This window comes from Balaenoptera ricei, chromosome 4, assembly GCF_028023285.1.
Source record: "Balaenoptera ricei isolate mBalRic1 chromosome 4, mBalRic1.hap2, whole genome shotgun sequence".
Taxonomy (NCBI): domain Eukaryota; kingdom Metazoa; phylum Chordata; class Mammalia; order Artiodactyla; family Balaenopteridae; genus Balaenoptera; species Balaenoptera ricei.
In genome coordinates, this window is record NC_082642.1 from 143,712,539 (window position 1) to 143,734,522 (window position 21,984).

General features: G+C 42.7%; 1 protein-coding gene across 1 annotated transcript; it reads right to left on the reverse strand.

The window, feature by feature from the left end:
* Nucleotides 1–6,444: 6,444 nt before the first annotated feature.
* Nucleotides 6,445–15,655, reverse strand: ADAMTS1 (ADAM metallopeptidase with thrombospondin type 1 motif 1). Its single transcript, XM_059921410.1, has 9 exons — nt 14,505–15,655; nt 12,525–12,871; nt 12,040–12,172; nt 11,485–11,652; nt 10,775–11,061; nt 10,365–10,551; nt 10,103–10,278; nt 8,626–8,801; nt 6,445–8,455 (listed from the first exon to the last, which is right to left on the reverse strand). Exons 1-9 carry the CDS (start codon nt 15,154–15,156, stop codon nt 7,756–7,758), a joined length of 2,826 nt encoding a protein of 941 aa, XP_059777393.1. The 5' UTR covers nt 15,157–15,655; the 3' UTR covers nt 6,445–7,755.
* Between the last annotated feature and the right edge of the window lie 6,329 nt (nt 15,656–21,984).

Here is a 21,984-nt window from a genome sequence, read left to right on the forward strand (position 1 = left end):
TACAAAGAAAATAAAAATAGCCAGTTAGGTTATTTTAGTGTATATACATTGTTAAGTGTGAGTGTGTGTGTATGTGTGTGTACAACTTGGTAGCATAATATGGCATAATGCTTAAGAGTGTAGAGGCTACAGGCTCTCAAGTTTGGATGTCTGGGTTGGAATCCTTGCTGAGCTGCTTGCTAACTATCCTACCTCAACCAAGCAGTTCAATTTCTCTTTGCCAAGTTTCCTTACCTATAACGTAGGAATAATGATAATACCTACATCATAGTTGGGGCGGGGGTTGAGTATTAATTGAATTATCATGAAAAATACACAGTGAACTTCCAGGACTGTTGGTCCTCATTATCACTAATCTGAGATTCAAGTTTTGCTTTTTTTTTTAAATTTTTAAATTTTTTGGCCACACTGCGTGGTGGCATGTGGGATCTTAGTTCCCCAACCAGGGATTGAACCCGTGCCCCCTGCAGTGGAAGCCTGGAGTCCTAATCACTGTACCTCCAGGGAATTCCCTGAGATTCAAGTTTTGTTGTGTCATAACTAGTCTTCAGTGTACTTCTCTTGTGGCTGCATTCAGATTTATGTAACATTCATACACAAATCTTTGTGAACCTTTTGGATTATTTATTTAGCATGGATTCTTAGGGGTAGAACTATCTGTACGCAATAGTTTGACTACTTTTAAGGGTTATTCATTAAATAAATATAACATTTGCACACGCACAGTTCTAAACACTGGGAAAATAATATCGAGCAAAACAAATGTAGAACTAAAAAGAGTATATGATTTCTGTGAAAAGTGACAACACAGGAAAGTGCAGGGTGTTTTAAGAGCTAATCTAGCCTGAGGGTTTTAGGAAGGGTTTCCCTGGAAAAGTGACATTTACTTTGAGATCTAAAGGATGACCAGCGGTTAATTGGGTGGCCATTTGGAATCCTGGGGTGAAACCAATGGCCTTTGGGAAAGCTCTGAGGAAAGCTTTGTTGTCTTTTGTGTTTCATGAAAATACTCATTTTTTCCTCACATTTTAAAAAAGACTCTTCTGAAATACAGAAGTTTGAAGTTTTTATGCCAATCAAAGCAATTCGTTTATGTGTGTGTGTCTTGGGTGTTTAATACCTTTCATTATTTCTGTATTCAGATTTCCTCTCCCATTCAGAGATCAGATAAATATTTCTCTATATTTGCTAATCAGGGTTGCATTTAAATCTTTTAACTTTTTGTATATCTGGAATTTAAGTTTACAAATGATCTGAAAGAAAGCTCTAAAAAATTTTTTTCCCAAGTAAATTTCTAGTTTTTAATTTAAGGCTCTGTTTGGAATGATTATTTTTTACTCACAGACTTATGTTGCTAACTTCATTATATTCTAATATTTTGTAGTTATGATTACTAAGGTTTATTTGTGAGCTATCTTTCTCACATATAAATATACTTGTCAATAATTCTACAAGTACTGCTTTTTTTTTAAATTGTAATTTTACGGTGCATTTTCAAATCCAGTTGAACAAGTATCTTACATTACACTGCATTTTTTAGTTGTGTTTCTCTTTATTTTATCTTCACCAAATTTATTTCTTCAGAAGAACTTTAGAATTATGTTATCAAGTTCCAAAAATTTATGAATGGCTAATGATTGGAATTTCATCAAATCTACTAATTATTTTTGGACAAAATAGAAGGTTTATGACTTACTGTAAAAGAAATTTGCATGTCTCTTGCTTTACTCAAGTCTTTTTTTATGCCTTTGTAAAGTTTTACCTTTTTTTTTTTTCTTACATTTTTGGTCTTCCTTGACCTAGAGAGAGGTTTTAAAGACAAATAGAGTAATCCTTACCTGTTGATAATTCTTTGTATTTTTAACAATTTAAGATTGATATATAGATGTTCTATTATCCGGGACACATATTTCTTATTGTAGATTCTACCTTTAATCCACAAGATATGTTAATTTTTGTTTTGCTTAGTGCTTTTCCATCTTAAATACAATTTTGGCTGATTTCATATTCTATTCCTACCTTTTTCCTACTCTTTGCCTGATAAATCTTTGGAATTCTTTGAAGAAATGTCATTTTGATTTAGTTAGTTCCCTTTTATTTATCATGTCAATGGATTTTATTTTTAAACACATCTTGAAGATATTTGTCTTTTAATAGGAAAGTTTAAACAATGTGTTGTCATGATAATGTGGTTGGAATTCTATTACCTTATTGTTTGCTTTCCATTCTTTTATTTATGAGTTATATTTTACACACATCCTCTCTCTATGAAGAGACATTTTTTGGGTTTTTATTTTTAAGAAATAGCATTCATCCATACTTACCCTATTACCAAGTTCAAGAATAAGATGATGTCCTTTAATAACTCCTAACAGAAGATATTTCTATCCTACTCTTATGATTTTGTCAATATGATATACGGTTTTAGACTTGAATTATTATTATGAAAATATTTTACATTATATATCTTCTCTTTAATGACTATTTCTATATTTCCAGTTAATTTTGAAACCGTAATTTCAACAATTACTTATATTTACCTATAGGTTTAACTGGTTTCAATACTTACCAAAAATCCTGTATTTTTAATTTATGTTGGTCTTTAAGTAGAGTGTAGTATGCATCAATGTTGCACAGAACACTCTTTTCCCGCCAAAAAACAGAAAAACAAAAAAACCCTGGACTCATTCATGATATTTTTTCCCCCATTCACATCTATATCCATCTGCAAATCTCAAAGTCCTGAACTGCAGAATTTGACCTCCTTCACCTCCTCTATGGCTATCACCCTAGTTCAGACCATCATTATCGTTCATTGCAATTATTGCAATAGTTTCCTATCTGGTTCCTGTCTGGTCTCATTCCAGTTTAAAATGTTAAGTCAGGCCATGTTTCTCCTTTGCTCTGTTCCTTCCACTGGCTCCTCGTCTCACTCAGAGCAAAACCCAAATATGCTTCCTACTTTTGCTGAGCAAGCTCTCTGCCTTCCACTGACCTCTTCTCTTTCCCCCTCTCCTTAGTGCTCCAGCCACACTGACCTCTTGCTGTCCCCTCCAAGAAGTTGAGCTTATTCCCACCTGTGCAGACCCCTGTCTATTGTAATCTCATCCCTTGGAGAGCTGTCCCCTCGTGTCCCTCTGCTTTTCTCCCAAAGATCTCATTGAAAAAGCCTTTCTGGATTATTCTACATAAAATTGCCCTCAATCTCCTTCCGACCCCAGCAAGTAAATGGTTTATAACTCCTTTTAAGAGCCGTGGAACATAGAAAATAGTAACCCTAAAGGAAAAGAAATTAAGATAGCTAACAAAATATGCTAAATTACAAATAGCTGTTTGTAATTATACAAACTTACCCTAAAACAAGGGCAATGTGATTAATAGAAGAGGCTGTAAGGAAAAGTTCAGGCTTTTGAATTACGAATACAAGAGCAAACTGAACACAGACCACATTAGGAACTTCCAAGATGCAGACCAAGTGGAGACAACTGGCATGAGTGGAGATTCTGCATAGTTCTGTATTCCTCTGTGACTCGCCATGTTCATGACTTAGTATATTTTCTGTTCCACTGCTCTTAAGAGAAGGCACTAAACATTTATTGGCTGGCAAAACTTGTTGACGAACCAAAGCATCTTCCACATTGTACTGTTTCCATTCTGCCAGTGTCCTATGAACTCATTCATGTCACAGAAGTATGCATATGGCAGAACAGACTACACTTGTATACTGGAGTAGCTTTGGTCAATTTCTTTAGTCGGTCTAGCACACCCAACCTTTATATTAACCATTTTTGTTTCCCTTTTTTTTGGAAAACCAACGAGATTAGCAAATTGTAGCTGTTATCTGTTGTTCCTAAGTTACATTAAGATCTACAGAACCCTCTTCTGGAAGACAAATTAAACAAAAGCAAAAGTTGGAAACGATTTTTGTGTGAAAGCTCTGATACAAAAATCGTGCTTGCATGGTGGTTGTTGAAATACTAGAGAAAGAAAGTGCCTGCAGAATGTTCTGAAAATCAGGTGTTTGAATGAGTCCTCAACATCACGCCAGCTCATCATTTGTACCTGCTACAGAAGTGAGCACAAAATCTTTCCTCTTTTTAAGCAGGTCAAGCTCACAGAACCGGATGTGTATTTTAAGCTAAACTCTCTTTGCTGCCAAAATAGAGTATTTTAAACGGGTCCATTGATTGATAAAAGGGAAATCTCACCAGCAGATGGCTGAAGAAAATAACGTGGCAACTTAGAAAGTTGTTTGGCATTACCTTGAGCTGAGAATAAAGAGAGTAGTGGAAAATCTTTTGGCTATTTTTATCACTTTGTGTCCTGAATTTCATTCTCCTTGCTTACTACATCAAATCAATGCAAGCCTTTGAAAAGGAAAAAATCATCAGTGAATTAGGCAAGATCTGAAAATGACTTCTTTTTATTATGAGTTATCATTCTAGGTACATTTATCTCATTTGATCAAATAGCTTATATAGTAATTGAGGGGAAGGGCCTTTTGTGTGTGCGTGTGTGCGTGTGCGTGTGTGTGTGTGTGTCCTCCATGTCACTTACTATGGGGATTTGTACCTTAATAATGTAGGCAAACAAATAATTGTGGGAGAGGTTATTTGTGCAAACAGCATGTTAGGGCAGTGAATTTCATGGCCAAGTTCTATGTTTAACTGAGTTATATGGGGCCACTGCTGGTGGTGTGAGATTTGACTTTCACCTTTCAGTCTGGTGGCCAATAGGTAGGAAAAATCTTAACCATAGACTAACATGCCTTTCCCCTCATGCCCCACTTTCTGCTCCATGCACCTGGCTCCTGAATATCTTAAATTCAACTGCTCAGGGGAAGAACACTGAGTAATTCTGAGGGCAAATTAGAATTATCGTTGGAATCTGAAATTAGCATATTATATGGAACTACTTGAGAAAAACGGGTGGAAAAAAGGATGAAAATATAAAGCTGGAAATGTCTGTGGTTAACCACATAATCCGAGTCTTCTAGCAAATAAGCTATTTCCTGAGAGAAATGTAGTTACTTTGGAAGTGGTCTGAACTTTTAAAGTCACTGATGTACCATTTAGTATTAAAAATAGAGTGACTTACAAAAGGCTACCGAGAGGGTGGTCTGGGTATTCCGAGGTTTCTCCAAAACACCCCGTGTATTCCTGAAGAGCACATGAAACATTTGGAGGGCTTGGCTCACCAAGCATGTCTATCCCAAATGTAATTTATGAGGCATCGTTTTCTACTCATTAGCTTAAATACTTTCGCAAAATTTTACTTACGTGATACAATTGAGGAAGAGATACAAATTCAAAATGCATCCAGAATCCCATATTTTTCATTTTATATGTTATACATCAGAGGTTGGCAAACTATGCCCACAGAACAAATTTGGCCCACTGTTTCATAAATAAAGTTTTATTAGAACACCACCATGCCCATTCATCTATGTATTGTCTATTGCTGTTTTCATGCTACAACAGCACTGTTGAGTAGTTGTGACAGAGATGGTATGACCCACAGAACCGATTTACTATTTGGCTCTTTACAGAAAAAGTTGGCCAACCACTGGTGTATATTATTATATTAGTAACAAACCTATCTATCTATCACCAAAGATATAATAGATTTCTTTCTTTGTAGCAATCACATATCCCAAGGATACATAAAATAATTTCATTAGAATGAAATCATACTTCCAAAGAATTGAAGAAAATATTCTCTCTTCAAATTCAATATCTGTTCCATCGACAGATGAATGGATAAAGAAGATGTGGCACATATATACAATGGAATATTACTCAGCCATAAAAAGAAACGAAATTGAGTTATTTGTAGTGAGGTGAATGGACATAGAGTCTGTCATACAGAGTGAAGTAAGTCAGAAAGAGAAAAACAAATACCGTACACTAACACATATATATGGAATCTAAAAAAAAAAAAAAAAAAGGTTCTGAAGAACCTAGGGGCAGGATGGGAATAAAGACACAGATGTAGAGAATGGACTTGAGGACACGGGGAGGGAGAAGGGTAAGCAGGGACGAAGTGAGAGAGTGGCATGGACATATATACACTACCAAATGTAAAATAGATAGTGGGAAGAAGCTGCATAGCATAGGGAGATCAGCTCGGTGCTTTGTGTCCACCTAGAGGAGTGGGATAGGGAGGGTAGGAGGGAGACCCAAGAGGAAGGAGATTTGGGGATATATGTATATGTATAGCTGATTCACTGTTATAGAGCAGAAATTAACACACTATTGTAAAGCAATTATACTCCAATAAAGATGTTAAAAAAAATGTATGCAATGAAACATTTTTATCAGTGTTAAAAAAGTAATAAACCAGACATTTTTAAAACAAAACAAAACAAAACAAACAAAAATTCAATATCTGTGTTTCAGATTTCCTACCCAGGAATTAATTCCCATTAAAAAAAATAGACACATGTTCAAAAAGTGTCCTTTTATTATTTCTAGTAACATATATTGTATAAATACTCTATTTTTATATGACCTTTTACAAAAGCGATATAATTTAAAAGTTTTATCATTAGAAAGAAATGTATAAAAATAAATATGTTATTATAGGCATTTATTACAAACTATAGTCCTTCTTAGAAGGAACACACAAACCAATACTTATAAAGTACATAGAATTTATAGTAACATATTTTACTATATACATATGGAAAAAAGTCATTCTCTTTCATAGTAGAAGAGCTGAACAGACATTCACCAGGATATGACTGTTGGACCAGCTGCTGGGGATGGACCCGCTACCCCTCAGTAGCCTCCCCACCGTGAGACGTGTGATCGCAATGTCCCCAAACACTGGGGACCCTGTTGTACACACCCCATTCTTGTTCTGGCATTACATTCTTTTTGTGTGATCTTACTGACTTTCTTCAGACACAAACTGTTGTTTTTTTTTTTTTTTTTTTTTCACATCCACATTCCTTAATTAGGCTTACATCAGGAGGAAAGAAATGTAGGAGGTACCCAGACCAACGGGCCTCCCCTAGCTTTTACCAGCATCTGATACATCACTGCTTTTCTTCCCCTTGTAGACTTAATGCTGTTTTTACAAATACGTGGAATTGTTTCTTCGTCAAAATGAATTCACAAATAAAGACACAATAACGGCACAAGAGAGGAAAGATGGAGTCATTTGAGTCACTGGACGGTGCTAAGCATTTCTCATGCTGGACAGTCCTGAATTCTTAACTCTCAGTAGAAGAGATGGCATAAACATTCTCTGAAACCACAGCAGTCAGGAACAGTGATGGCCAAAGATCCTACGTGTATTCCTTTCTCCCTCCATAGGTAGTGAGGTAAAGTAAGCCACATCTTAAACCAAAAATCTCATCTTCCTCCTGCTTTTCATTTCCCAACCTCCATGATACAAAGTATTTCATCAGTACCAGGAAACAGGGATTGTAATATTTCTTAAACCTACTTTGACAATTGTTTCTATTTTTGTAAAAACTTGTCACAGACTTAACAAAAGAAATAATAACGCCCTGGGGCTTTCTCATGCTATCTTTTTGGTCAGCTATTAATGATCCTCATAAACTACCCTATCAATTTTGTAACTGGCAGGAAATTCTGATGATCTAACTTCTTTTCTACCTACCTGTACCTCCCAACTCATCAGCACACCTCATTGATCACCGGCAAGGTGCACTGGATTCCTCCAGCCTTCTTGATTTCAGTGCATCAGCCCTTCCCCACTGCCCTTTTCCCTCAACACCGCCCCTCCTTAACTGCATTCTGCCATTGTGCAAAAGTCTATGTAATGTTTAGGTTTCTTTAAAGGATCGCAGCTCTCGTGAGACAACACACCCCCATCGTGGGACAGACACTGCAAGGTTCTCTTTTTGTAACCCTTCCCGCAAGTCTTGGAACATGGCGACCAATCCCCCAGCTGCCAGAGGGGGCAAGGCAGGTCCGCACAAGGTCTGGTGCTGGCTGGCTTCACTTCCTTTGCGCACTCTGAGGCGGGCTGCCCGTTGATGTCTCGGCACTCCACCAGCCTTCTCTGCACACCCTGTCCACATGACTTGGAACATTCGCCCCACTCTTCAATGACCCATTCGGAGAAAGTAGGGATGGCGTTGAAAGATTCCTTCTTCTTCTTCACGAAATAGGTGTATTTAATTTTCGGTCGAAGGGCATTGCCCACTGTCAGGACTTGGATGGTTAAGGGCTCCTTGAGAGGGCTAAAGCTTCTAATTCTTTCCAACGCTGCCGAGGAGCCACTGTATCTCAAGACACTACCTTTGTACGTGATGTCTTGCTCTAAAGTGGACAAAGTGAAGTCGCCATTCAGGATATATGTGCCATCGGCAGCTTTGATGGCAAGGTAGCTTCCATTATTTCTGGATCCCCTCTGATTCCGTTGTTTCACTTCAATGTTTGTGGCTCCGGTTGGAATTGTGACGATATCGTGGTAGCCAGGTCTGCAGACAAGGAAAACAGATATAAAAGTCTCTCCTTCACCGGCTAATCATATTATCCATACTTAGCTTGAAACACCAGGTAATCACTTAAGAATGTAATTTTTACCAGACCTGTAAAAAGTTACATCGAAATGATAAGACCTTCGGGAGTATGGCATTTTAACACTTACTTTGCACTAGTAACTGATCCTGATATTTTCTTGCATGTAGATCCATTTCCTCCACAAATGCCACATTTATCGAACTTCTTTTTGGAGTCTATGATGCGATCACAACCAGCTTTTACACATTGTCCTTGCACGCAGACAGAGGTGGAATCTGGGCTACATGGAGTGCCATCTACCACCTGAAAAAGGAAGGGCACGTACCTGGTGTCACACATTAACAAGGGCAAGAGGTGATGCTAGGATAGTTCTGAAAGTTTCCTTCGTTAACATGACATCTTTGCTTTCCTGACTATCAAAATTAAAATAGTACTCTATAACACGGCACACACGATCCTTCTCTTTGGCTTTTTTTTCCCATCTGAAAATACTATAAATTTTTTGATTATTTGTATCCTATCTCACTTTTAGCTAAGGTCAACAAAAGCAGAGCTTTTTGTCAATTTGTTTACTGCTGTATCCCCAGTATCTAGAATACTACCTGGCAATAACAGGTGCTGAATAAATCACTTGAATGTTGAATCTGCAACTGGAGACTATTTTCATAGCCTACAGTGATAATGACACATGATAATTTCAACCAAATTCAATTCCATTTTCTACCTCAGAGCCAGATTTATCTCCTCAGCAAAACAATGCTTCCATTAGTTCAGTATATGTTCTCAAACACAAGAGTTCTCAATGCTCAGACTTTCATTTTAATAAGTCCATTTGCACATACTGCTGCTAGTCACCCAGTAACAAGTACTTCGGGCCACACCTGAACTATTTTCCAAAACCACTGGATGGTTTCCATGTTAACACATAATTTACCTAACCATGCGTAAAGGGCTTTTTTTTCGCATATAGGAGTAATAATAAACCATTGCAAGAATCATAAGCGCTGGATTCAAGCTTCATTCATAACCCAAAACAGAACCAAACTCAAAGCAAGCAGTTGCCAATGTATCTAGAAGCAAAGCAGTTCTAACTTGAAATTGAACACGTTAATATATAAATTAGGGCTTCCCTGGTGGCGCAGTGGTTAAGAATCCGCCTGACAATGCAGGGGACATGGGTTCGAGCCCTGGTCCGGGAAGATCCCACATGCCGCGGAGCAACTAAGCTCGTGCACCACAACTACTGAGCCTGCACTCTACAGCCTGTGAGCCACAACTACTGAAACCCGCATGACACAACTACTGAAGCTCTCGCACAGAGAGCTCGTGCTCCGCAACGAGAAGCCACCGCAATGAGAAACCCACGCACCGCCACGAAGAGTAGCCCCTGCACGCTGCAACTAGAGAGAGCCCGTGTGCAGCAACGAAGACCCAACGCAGCCATAAATAATAAATAAATAAATTAAAAGCTCAGGTTTATATATATATATATATATATATATATATATATATATAAATTAAAGAAAGTACAACAGAGCTGGCATGAAAAGGGAGCAAGCTAAGGCCTTGTTTCTTAGGCAAAAAGTCTGAAGAAAAGTCACTACCTTGGGCTGCAAAACGAAGAAGTAGCCAATGCCTTTGGCTTGACAGATGAGCTTGCACCTGTCCTTGGGTGAGACTCCTGCGTACTTGGGTGTCCACTCCACCGCGGGCCCGCTCCCAAAGGAAGCTTTGGAGAATTCATTGTGTGCCTCACACTGTTCCTCTCTAAAGGTTTTTCCTGGAAAGAGGAGACAATGATTTTATCTGTTTCCGATTTTCAACCACCCGTTTGCAGCCCATCCTTTTCACCTTCTCTCTACTCACCATTATTCTCCGGACAGTCCTCAATATTGCAGGACCTGTAGCGCACGCGCTTGCCCTCGCAGTACTTCCCTCCGTTCTTCGGGACCGGGTTGTCGCACTCCCTCATCGTATACTGAACTCCTCCACCGCACGTTCTTGAACAGTCTCCCCAGGGCCCCCACGGCCCCCAGCTTCCGTGAACAGGAGTCTAAATGGAGACATAAATGATCAGCGTTAGAAACCTCTATGGAGACCTTTTCAGGAAATAGAAGAGAAAGACGTGGGACAAAGAATCAATAATACGACTCTATCCTGTATCCCTGCGAGAGCCCACAGGTCGGGATACTAACGTGGTATCTAATGTTTTAGCATCGCTTGGTCTCTTTCAATTCTGAATTTTAAAGGAGCGTGTGTTGCAGTGGAAAACTCACATCAAAATGCTTCTTGTCAGTCTTGTTCACGCACTTGCCGTTGACACACCATTTCCCTTCTCCGCAGCTGGTGCCGTCGGCCCAGGGGAAGTGTTTGGTCTGGCACACCAGCAATCCGCCAGAGGTGCCCGTGCACCAGAGCGTCGTGCACGTGCTGGCCGCGTCCGGGCAGTGTTTGGACTCCTCCCCAAATGTAAACTGGCACTGCCGGTTGGCATCGTACAAGGTCCCGGGGAGATCAGAGGGGAGCTGTATGGGACTCTGGGGCTTGTCCATCAAACATTCACCTGTAAGGAAAGATGCCAGTGAATATTAAGAAATAGCAAATTAAAGCATGCAGGGGGTAGATCAGTTTCAGAAAATGCTCACCAAAAGCGATAATATATAGCAAAGCGATTTGAAAGCTGAAGAGTTTGGGGGGAAAATGCCAGAGAGATTTAAATTATCATTAAGATATTATTCTCAATGGGATATTTCTGCATTAACAATGACAGGAAATCATCGTTCTGCTAAACACTCAAGTTAATGTACTCTGGGAGCTACCTGACCAGAAGCACTATCTTTCAGTGGAAATTAAGATCTAAAAATGCATGCGGTTGACAATGAAAGTCATTTTGAAGGAGGGAAAATAAAAAGAACAGAAGAGAAAGAAAGAGCCCTACATGGGGATGGTTGGATAACATCTAGAAAGAGTAGCTGGAGCATCTTACCATGACCATTATCCAGAAATGATGTAATCATGTAAGCACTGCAAGGAGACCAGGGCTGGCTGCGGTCCAAATTGGAAAGCATTGACGCCATCATGTGGGAATCCCGGTTGACACCATTAATGCTGGCACATTGCTTTGCATCATCATGTGGCATGTTAAACACATGGCCTAAGAAGACATCCGAAACCCACATTAAAATACAGGTCATTTGCAGCATTTGTTTTCCCCAACAGGGATTCATTTATCTCAAAGTGATATTTCTAGAGGAAGAAATGTGTTTTGGAGATAATCTATTTTAAAGACAATGTCTACTTTTCACAGGGTGTAAACAAACATGTAAATTTCCAAATGTGTTGATAGCTCCTACTATCTTATTTTGAATTCTAATAAAAATGACCATGTGGAGAAGAGTGGAAAAATATTTTCTGCAGTTTCTAGGGAGCTCTGGCACCTAAAATAGCAATATAACCTGCAGACTCTCCCTCTTAAATTAATACGTAGTTTATCAATTTGAATTCATGAATTGGGCTGACTCTCACTCTAAAACGGACTTACCTAATTCGTGGGCTGTGGTGAAGGCAGCTTGTAAGCCATCATCCTCTATGACCGAGCAGCTTCTGCTGGGATCACATACAGTTCCAACATCTGCCATCCCAAGAGTATCACATGTCTGGGCGCCACACAGGTCCTACAAGGAGCAAAGGTATGTCCTTATTAACAGAGACAGAGCATGAACCTTGTGATCTAACTTTTTGGCAGGGTGTAACTTCACATGTGCTTGAGGGCAGCTACATTCATTGTTGTTGAGTAGTTCTTTTAGGAGTACTTTGTGTGACTTTAAGATTTTCCCTAATGCTATTCCAAAAAGACTGTGAAACTTGAGATATTAAAATATTAAAAGGAATAAGGAAGATTAATCATGCTGGCCAATTAAAAAATATAAGTGCAAAAATATTGGTAAAATGCCTTACATACGTCTGCTTATTACAAAACTGATTCCCAAGAGAATACTCTCAGAATTGGCAACGTCTTCCGCTCACCTGTCTGGTGAAAAGAATGGCAGTGTCATAGTGCTCTGCGTCCCGGTCACTGGGCGGGTTGTGTTGCTTTTGCCAGTTGCAGAAGTTCCGCAGAGTGAGGGCAGCGTTGGAAGTCACTTCTGGCCCCTTCTGTTCCTCATAGATGACCAGGATCTTCACTACCACCAGGCTAACTGAATTCCGAATGCTGGGGTGTTTGTATAACCGGGCCGCCACCGAGAACAAGGTGAGAAGGTAGTGCTTTAGCCCACTGCCGTGGAACTCTGCCATGGACTGGTCAGCCACGAGCATAGTTTCCACGTAGCGGGGGCTGGACACAAATCGCTTCTTTCTTAGGCTTCTAGTTCCTGTAAAGACACAAGAAAGATAGTTTGTTCAGGGGCAGTCTAGCCAAGGATAGTTACCTTCCCAGAGTATATAAAGAAAGCCTAACCAGTCAAAGAAAATAATACAAAAATACACCCGGAGCAACAATAACAAAAATATTTGCATTTCTTTTCACTGAAAATGTTATTTTTAAAGTTTTCTCCTTTACTGTAAATAAAAAAGGCCATGTGCTCCTCTGAGGGGGGGGGGGCAGGCTTTTTTTTTTTTTTAAGCAGGATTTCTTTTGTCCTCTCTGAGATCATACAATCTGAAAAAGGCAGTGGGCGCAATCATTCTCCCCAGCTGTAGTAAAATCTTGGAGCTAGGGGAGCAGGCAGAGCCCCTGAGTCACTCTTTCACAGGCCAGGAATCAAATCCTGAATGAGATCATCGGGCTCCACGTGGAAGGCCCAGGGCAGGGCTGTGGCCTCTGCCGAGGGGCCGGGCCTGAAGGCATCTCAGCCTGCTCTGCTCTGCTCGCTCGTTCCACGGGTCCCTGCGGTGCTCTGCTCTTGCCAAATCCGGGCACAAGGACCACCCAGTCTGCCAAGCAGCCTACTGGCCCACTCCCACCGCCCCAGGGAAATAAGTTCCTGCTTCGGACCGCGGGGCCACGACTGATTGTTTCCAAAAGAGCCCTCTGACTCCTGACTGAGACCCAGCCCCCAGGGAAGTTCTACGCTGGGCTCTGACCACGTAACTGCTTCAAGGAGCGGACGTACAGGGGAGAAGCGGAAAATTTTACAAGCCACGTGAGAAAGTTAAAAAAAAGAAACAAGGCATCCCAGTCAGTGACAGAATGAAAAGAACTAGACAGGAAGCACTGCACACAACTTAGAGAAACAGGGGAAGGCGGAGCAGGAAGGATCACCGGTGACTAACTTTCAACAGTGCTTCCGAGCAGAATTATGGCCGCGAGAGGGAGCGCAAAGTGGGAGGCTGGGGGGAGGCGCGGAGAGGCGGGGCGAGCTGGGCAGAGACCTCCCAAGCAGGTTCTGCGGAGGGGCCCCGCCACCGCCAGCCGGTCGGGGTCAGACTCTTAAAGAGGGGGAAGGGGACAGAGGCCAGCAGAACAGGGATCGTAGCGCAGCTGTCCAGGCTCGCGGGCTGCACATTCTGAGGTCACTATCCCTCCTCCGCCCTCCATCTCTGCCCTCCTCTGGGCTCAGGGTGCGCGAACAGGCAGCGATTACAAAACTAAGCGCCAGGCTGCAACTCGACCAAAGGACACATGCACAATTGTTAAAAAGAAATTAACAAGGTGGAAAGAAGTCGCACAAGCTCACATTCAACTAAAGTGGGAGGCATTGGGTTACCAGCTCTCCCTTCCGGATCGGAACGCTTCTCCCTAGCAGAAAAATCATTGATAACGTCTGTCCTCTCTTGATCATTCATTATTAGGGCAAATGGAATTAACTGCCCCAGCAGGCTTTGGTTAGTTCACCAACCCAAATCTTAAGCCGCATTCCCTCCACACCACGTCTCCGTCCTGTCCGCAGACATAGGCTCGCGTCTGCGAACAGGACCCTACCCTCAAGTCGCGCAGCACAGAGAAGGTGGGGAGAGGGAGATGAATGGAGAGACAAGTGGGAGCCACTCTTCTGGGACCGATACCTGTTGGCTGTCCTGTGCGCTGTGTCGCTCGGTCCCGCAGCGGCCCCTGCGCCGTGGCGTGCTCGCCCTCCGACCCCGCTCCCCCTGCGAGCTGCGTCTCGTCGTCCAGGACCCCGCACCTGGCGCCGCCGCCGCCGCCCCGCCGCCTCCGCCGCAAGAGATGGAACTGGGGCCGCGCCGGAGGCTCCTCCCCGGCTGCGGCGGCGGGCGCGGGCTGGATGAAGTACTCCTCGCCCTGCAGGTAGAAGGCGCCGCGCACGCCCTCGCAGAGGCTGAGAGCGGCGGCGGAGCTGGGGTCGCCGTTCACCGTGCCAGAGTAGAAGCAGTGCGCCAGGTCGCCAACGGGATCAGAACGCGACGCGTCGGGCCCGGGTCTGCGCCCCACCGTCTGGAGCGTGAAGCCGGGAGCCAGGAAGCCGCGGTCCGGCTGCAGCTCCAGCAGCAGCTGCCGGCCGAAGGCGTCCAGGCGGAGGTGCGTGGTCCTGTGTCCTGGGTCGCGCTCCGGTGCCAGCAGCACCAGCTCCTCGTCCTCCTCGGTGGGGCGCCCGCGCACGCCCGGCACGACCAGCAGCGCGGAGGCCGCGGCGAGCAGCAGCCGCAGCAGCACGGGCGCAGGCTGCGAGCCGCGAGACCGTCGCGCCGTGTTCCCCATGTCGCCTCCTTCCGTGCGCCTTCCGAACCCCGCGGGGACCGCTCGCGGCACCCGAGTCCCGGGAGGCACCGCGCGCCGCCGCGCACTGAGCGAAGGGGCTATTGTTCGGGTCCGGAGCTCAGAGCCTCGCTGGCCTGCCTCGGGATTGTTAAAATTAACAGTTACTATGATTCTTGGAAAGTGCGCGCAGAGCCAGCCGCAGATGGGGCTCCCGGAGTCACTAGAGAGGAGGCGCTGCAGTTCTGCCGGAGCGCGGGAAGTTTTTCTTCTAGCGGAGAGCTGGAGGCACCGCGCACTCCGCCGGGGTGGCTGATGCGGAGACACGGAGCGCCCTGGGACGCCTCCGGGAGAGGGGCGACGGGCCACACGAGGATCGGCGCCTGGAGCTCCCCACTTCGGTCTCCGCCTCGGTCGCGGTGCACCTCGCTCTGCGCAGGGCTCTGTCCTCTCGGCCCTACCGCGCGCCCTGGCTATGCGAAGGCCCCAGGCTCTGAGCCGCTTTCCAGCGAGTGCAAGAACGGGGCAGCCCGGGCCGCCTTTTTATAGTCTTTGAATATGTCTCCGCCCACCCCCCCCTTACCCCCTTTCTCCTCCCTCTTGGCCGCCTTTCTATCCCCGGGACGCCGCCCCCTGAACTCAGTCGGAGCGAAACCGCGCTCTGCGCCGCGGGCCTGGGCGGGGGAGGGGGCGGCCTCCGCTCTGGCTCGGCGCCACTGGCTCGTCAGTCTGGGGGCGGAAGGCGCAGGAGGGGCGCTGTGAGCAGCACTTTGTACGTCTGGGGCTGCTGCTGGGAGAAGGTACTCCCTGCCACCGCGCTTTCTTTCCCCCCGCCGTCTTCCCGGACTGCCGTCCCTTCCCGCCGCCCCTCTCTTGCGGGAGCGCAGTTCGCGCGTGGGGCTGCAGTTTCCAGAAGGGACGGTCAGGGTGGAGAGCGGAGTCCTTTCTCCAAGACTTCCCTGCCCGGGGGCTGTCCCTGCGCCGGCCCCCTCTCTCACCGCATCCCACCCCCGCCAGCCCCCGCCTCTTCAATCTGGGAGATGAGCCAGGGCCCCCCTTTCTAGAAAAATACCCCACTCCACCTCTCCATCTCCCTGGCCTGCCACAGGCCGGTTTGCTGCAACGTGCCCTCTCTTCGCCCCAGCTTTTCTCGGGAAAGCTTGATAGGGCCAGCGCGTCCCCTAGAAAGCGTGCCTGGGTGAGGAAGCCAGGAGACACTTTCCAGGCCATTGACTTTAAAATGGGTTTGCATTTTAAACCTTCGCCCTTCCCCCTTCCACCATCATCTCCCACCCCCACCCCGACCCCCTCCAGCCCCAGCCTTAGAGACTTCTCAGTGGGAACCCGGGTTCACACTTCCGGAATAGGTGATCTGGAACGCGCGGTTCAATTCCCCAGAGCCTAGGGAGGGAACTGCGCATTCTCTTCATTCGAGAAATAATCAACTCCCACCCAGTTTGCCTTCTTCCACCTACTAGCAGCTGCAGGACGTAGGCCAGGTTTGGCACAAACGTCAAGGAACCCCACTTTTCCACCCAGGGAGCGGCGGCATCGCTGGGGCTAGAAAGTGTACAGTGGAGAAATTAGGCAGTCGGTTTCCTTCCCCGACCCCTCCCTCCTCTTCCCCGAGGAAGGGAAAAGGCTGCCTCCGCGTTAGGAAAGCGAGAAAAGTTGAGCCTTTCCACCTAGATAGGTCTCTAAGCAAAAGCTGAGAAGCTCTTCCATCGAAAAAGAGGGAGGGGTTCAATGACACAGAGGAAGGAAATGTTTCATAACGTTTCCCCAGGCGGAAAACCACGGGGACAATAGTGAGAACGACCGCCCCAAACCCGGGGCGGACCCGTGTCCCTCACACTCGCGCACTCCCACTTCCTCGCCCGGCCCTGTCTCCTGCCTCGCCGCTCCCACCCCTCAGTTTTCACCAAGTTTGATCTCGTCCCTTTCGTTACTCCTCCCCAGATCTTCCCAACTTCATTCTGTTCTAGCCAAAAGCGTCCCCTGCAAGTCCTCCAACGCGTCCTTCTTACAGCTTTTGCTTTCAGGAAACCTTTCCAACTTCCTCTTTTCTCTCGGAGTTCTAGATCGCCTACTTGAAAAACAAAAACAAAATCTTTGCTTCCCACTCTTTAGGAAAGATCAAATCAGAAAGAATGGCACGGAGAAGCAAAGCGTTTTAAAACAACCGCTGGCCCCCATACACTTAGGCATGGATGCTTTCTTAAGCGTAATTGTCCTTTCCTAAGGTCATTGTCATAGATAAATGCTGAATGAGTAACCCAGAAATTACGTATATTTTAAAAGCAGGTTAAAGTAACTCAATGACCAGTTTTTTTCTTTGCTCCTCCATTCTCCCACCATCTAACTATTTGACCCTGTTTCTGCCCACCCCCTTTCACCCAGTCTCTCACCCCATTCCATTATTCCTTCAAATTTAATATTGACATACACATTAATGAGTGGCCCCATTCATTTCTATACTGTCTAGCCTAACTCATTCTGTTGTTCTTTGAACTAAGATTTATTCCTCTTTGCTTCACAGGTTTCATTTCCCAAATATCCCTACTCCTCAGTTTGATTTCCAGACCTTTTTTTCTTTTTTAAATACATTTTGCCCCTCTGTTACAGTATTTTTTTAATGTTTTTTTTTTTCATTTCATTTGTTCTTTCTCTCCAGCTAGATGAAAGATGAGATTCTTAGGGGAACATTTGAGGAAAAGTCACTTTACACTTACAAGATCTTGACTATGGAATCATGGAAACATGACGACAAAGCCATCAATAAATTTTCACATCTCTTGCTCAGAAGAGGGCTCTGGAAACAACACACGGTGACCTGCAGTTGGGGCCTCAGACTGGCTTTGAGATGGAGATTTCAAACACTTGAGGTGGCCCAGTGTCTGAGAGGCTTAACACATCCATAAGGGAAAATGTGATTCTCTTGAATTGGTACAGGATGGGAAATTCAAAAGACCAGCAGAAAATGTGTAGTTTTCTAAAAGCTCATGTAATGCATTCCAATCTGTCAACTTCCCTACATAAACTTTAGCTTTTAAAATGTTTTAATGCAAGTTTGGCCTTTAGTTCATTTCTGCCTCCAGTGCATTCTGATTGGAGTTTGTATAATTCAAGGCATACATTGCTAACCTTGAATGGCTTACTTCAAATCTATTATAATTTTTACGTATTTCTGTATGCTGTATATCCAAACAGAGCTGAAAAAAACAGAGAGCTAAAGGCAAAAGTGGCCAGGAACATGGCTTTTTTTTATTCATTGGGTTTCTCTCCAGATTTCTGTTCTTTTCTATAATGATTCCAATCTGTTGTGCACCTGTAGTTCTGGGAAATGATTCTTTTTTAATCGCTTCAACAGAGGCATGGATGTAGGAGTTGCCAATTACTAAGCTTGAAAAACTTCATCCATGCTCAGAAGAACATTTAATCTACTTACTGTTTGTTTTTTTTTTTTTTTAAAGATCGGCACTCTTTACGCATTTGTGGTAACACACAACTATATACACATAACATATACGTATATTTATAAAGAAAATAGGGAATTGAAAAAATAACTCGCTGTAGAAACAAGACCAACAGAGCAGAATTTGTGCATGGCACTAGTAAAAGTGACATGAAATACTGGGTCCTTGTAAATAAGTTTCACACTCTCACACTTATAAAATGATTTGCTCTTTGATTTAAACATGCATCCAAAAGATCTCATGCTGTTCTAAACTCTGCCGTATTTCTGATTTTCTAGACTACATGTAAGCTTATATAAATGTAAATCTTGATATGTTTTAATATACTGACCTTAACCAATTTTTATTATTTGTAGAGATGACCTAATAAAAGTTAAAATATTTGACATAAAAATATTCTTACAACAAACAGTTTGACCTTTTAAAAGCTTTCTTGTCCCCTGTTAACAGAGAAAAGGAGAAGTTTCACACATTTTAAAGACACAATACTGGACTGATAATTCTCGAGAATTCTATACCAAATTAAGTATTCAACAAGTAGCCATGAAATGAGAGAACCTGGTCATATACATGAGCTGTTAGCATTGTTTTAGTGTAAACATTGTGTACAGAAATGATTAATGTACCTATTTCATAAACAGGTAATGCTATTTATTCATATTTTCATGCCATAGGATTTACCAATTAGACATAGAAAAGCTGTTTAGCATTAGTGCTTCTTCTGGGGACATATGGCCTAAAATGATGGACAAATGGATATTTTATTTGATTATAAATGAGAAAATAGAAAACATCTCCTTTAAGCAGGTTATAAACCCAGAACTATAACAAATATTGAAAACAGAAAAATGAATGTATATTGCATTTGGACTTACAATTGCTATGATCCCAAAGTCCTGCATTTTCAAGAGTCTGTCCAATCCACTTCCTTTGCTTGGCAGATGTGGAATTGAACCTCAAAGTGGTTGTTATTGCCTAGGATTATATAGCCAAATTGGGGGCTAAGAAATGACTCTGACTCATATTTTTTAATCAAATTCCTTTTGGAATTTTAATTATCTAATTGTTTGGTCGGTTGTCAGACTTGTTATTGATGTTGTTTCCAATGATTGCACTTAATTTAAATTCCGAGTAGGAGTTTTCTAACAATAAAAAATTCCACCTTAAAAGATTCACAGCCTATAGTACTTCTTTCTCAATCCACGAGGTGGCGATGGTCTACAGCAAATGATGTAGAGCTCAGGTTTTGTTTTTCTGGTTCTTTTTTCTCCTAATACAGTATTTCTTCAGGAATTTCCAAAGGTTTTACACTTTTTCAATCATATTTCATAAATTTTTACCAAATCTTAACTTCTGTGTCATAGAAAATATCTTTTAAACATTGTAATTTAATGTATTTGCATTCTTAAAATAATAATAAAATACCTTAGCCGACTTTTTCCATTCATGTAGCTCTATTAGCTTAAACCAAAAATCAATTAAACTTTAAAAAAGAAAGAAAACTACCTCTAAGCTAATACTGTGGATCACTTTTATTCATCATATGAGAGCTTTATGTGAGTCAAATGAAAAAAATCAGACATTACAATTCACTAAAACAAATTAGAATTCATTCATTAAATATATTTATTAAGTGTTTACATGCTTAGTCTGCATCAATACTTGACTTCAATGCTAAAGTTAACTCATTTTCTTGGTTAAGAAATTTTCCTTACCACCAACAAAAGAAAACTTAAAGTGCAAAAAAAAAAAAGAGACGTGAGAAAATGTTCTACCACCAGGTGGTGACAAAAGATAAAATTTTAAATGGCTCTTAAGTGCGTGTACTTCTTGTAAATGTTTGGCTGCTCCCAATAAAAGTGACTTCCTAGAGTCATGTGAATTTAAAACCGTATTCCGGGGATAACTTAAAATGAATTAACACAATATCTTTAGTTTAATAAAGTCTAAAATTGGAAGTGGACACTTTTAGTCAGCAGGAGGCACATGAGACCACAGAAGAAGAAATTTGAGACAAAATTTCCCCCACTCAGCTCACAACATATTGATCAGCTGATTGAGAGAGGAACTGGTCCTCCCTCCGCCTCCCCTCCCTCCATAATGCAGCTGTTTGAACAGAGGTTGGAAGTCAATATTCCAGATATTTTGGAAGTGATTATTGCAAATGGTAAAGAGCAATATCTGATGATTTCTAAGCTTCCTCCCTACAAGAAGAATTTAAGACTTCATAAAGCTCCTTTGTATCTTATGGATAAGGAATGACTGAGTTACTATGTTTTGCAGTTCATTGGCAATCCACTAGGACAATTAGAATGGAGAGCTCAGAATCTCTGACATTCGCATATCTTCAGAATCCAGGGTCATGCTTCTCAATCTTTCTCACCCATAGAAAACTATACTTGCACGTCCTACCTGGGTCAACGGATAAGGATGCCTGCTGTCCAGAATACTGGCTCAGGGAAATTTCTCATCCCAGATGGCTCTCAGGCCATCCTGTGAGCTGAGGAGAGAGCTGTCTCAGCACACCTGTGACCTGTTGATGGTAGACTAGTATATTCACACAGTATCTGTTGTGAAGCTGTGACCTAGGCAGTTGCTCTAAGTAATAGGCTGTTGAGAACATGAGATTTGGAAATTGTTCTAGAGAAGCATGATGTCCAAGTGTGGGAAGCCTTCCTATCCCCTGCACTTAATACACGGATAGCTGGGAGGCAAGTCCACACTGAAAATCTGCATTCTCACGTGGCCACATACTTATCTTGTGGCTTCAGGGAATTGTTTTCCCTGAGCCTCAGCGTCCTGATGTGTATAAACAACACAGTGTTCATAGCAACACTATTGACAATAGCCAAGACATGGAAACAGCCCAGGTGCTCATCAAGAGACGATTGGCTTAAGAAGATGCAGTGTGTGTGTGTGTGTGTGTGTGTGTGTGTATACACACACTGGAATGTTACTCAGCCATAAAAAAGAATGAAATATTGCCATTTGCAGCAACATGGATGGACCTAGAGAATATTATACTTAGTGAAGTTGTCAGACAGTGAAAGCCAAATATCATATGATATCACTTATATGTGGAATCTAAAAAATAATACAAGTGAATCTGTATATGAAATAGAAACAGACTCATAAACATAGAAAACAAACTTATGGCTACCAAAAGGGAAAACGGTGGGGGGAGAGATAAATTAGTTTGGGATTAACAGATACAAATTACTATACGTAAAATAGATAAGCAACAAGGTTTTACTATATAGCACAGAGAACTATATTCAATATCTTGTAATAACCTATAATGGAAAAGAACCTGAAAAAAATATAATGGAATCACTTTGCTGTACACCTGAAACTA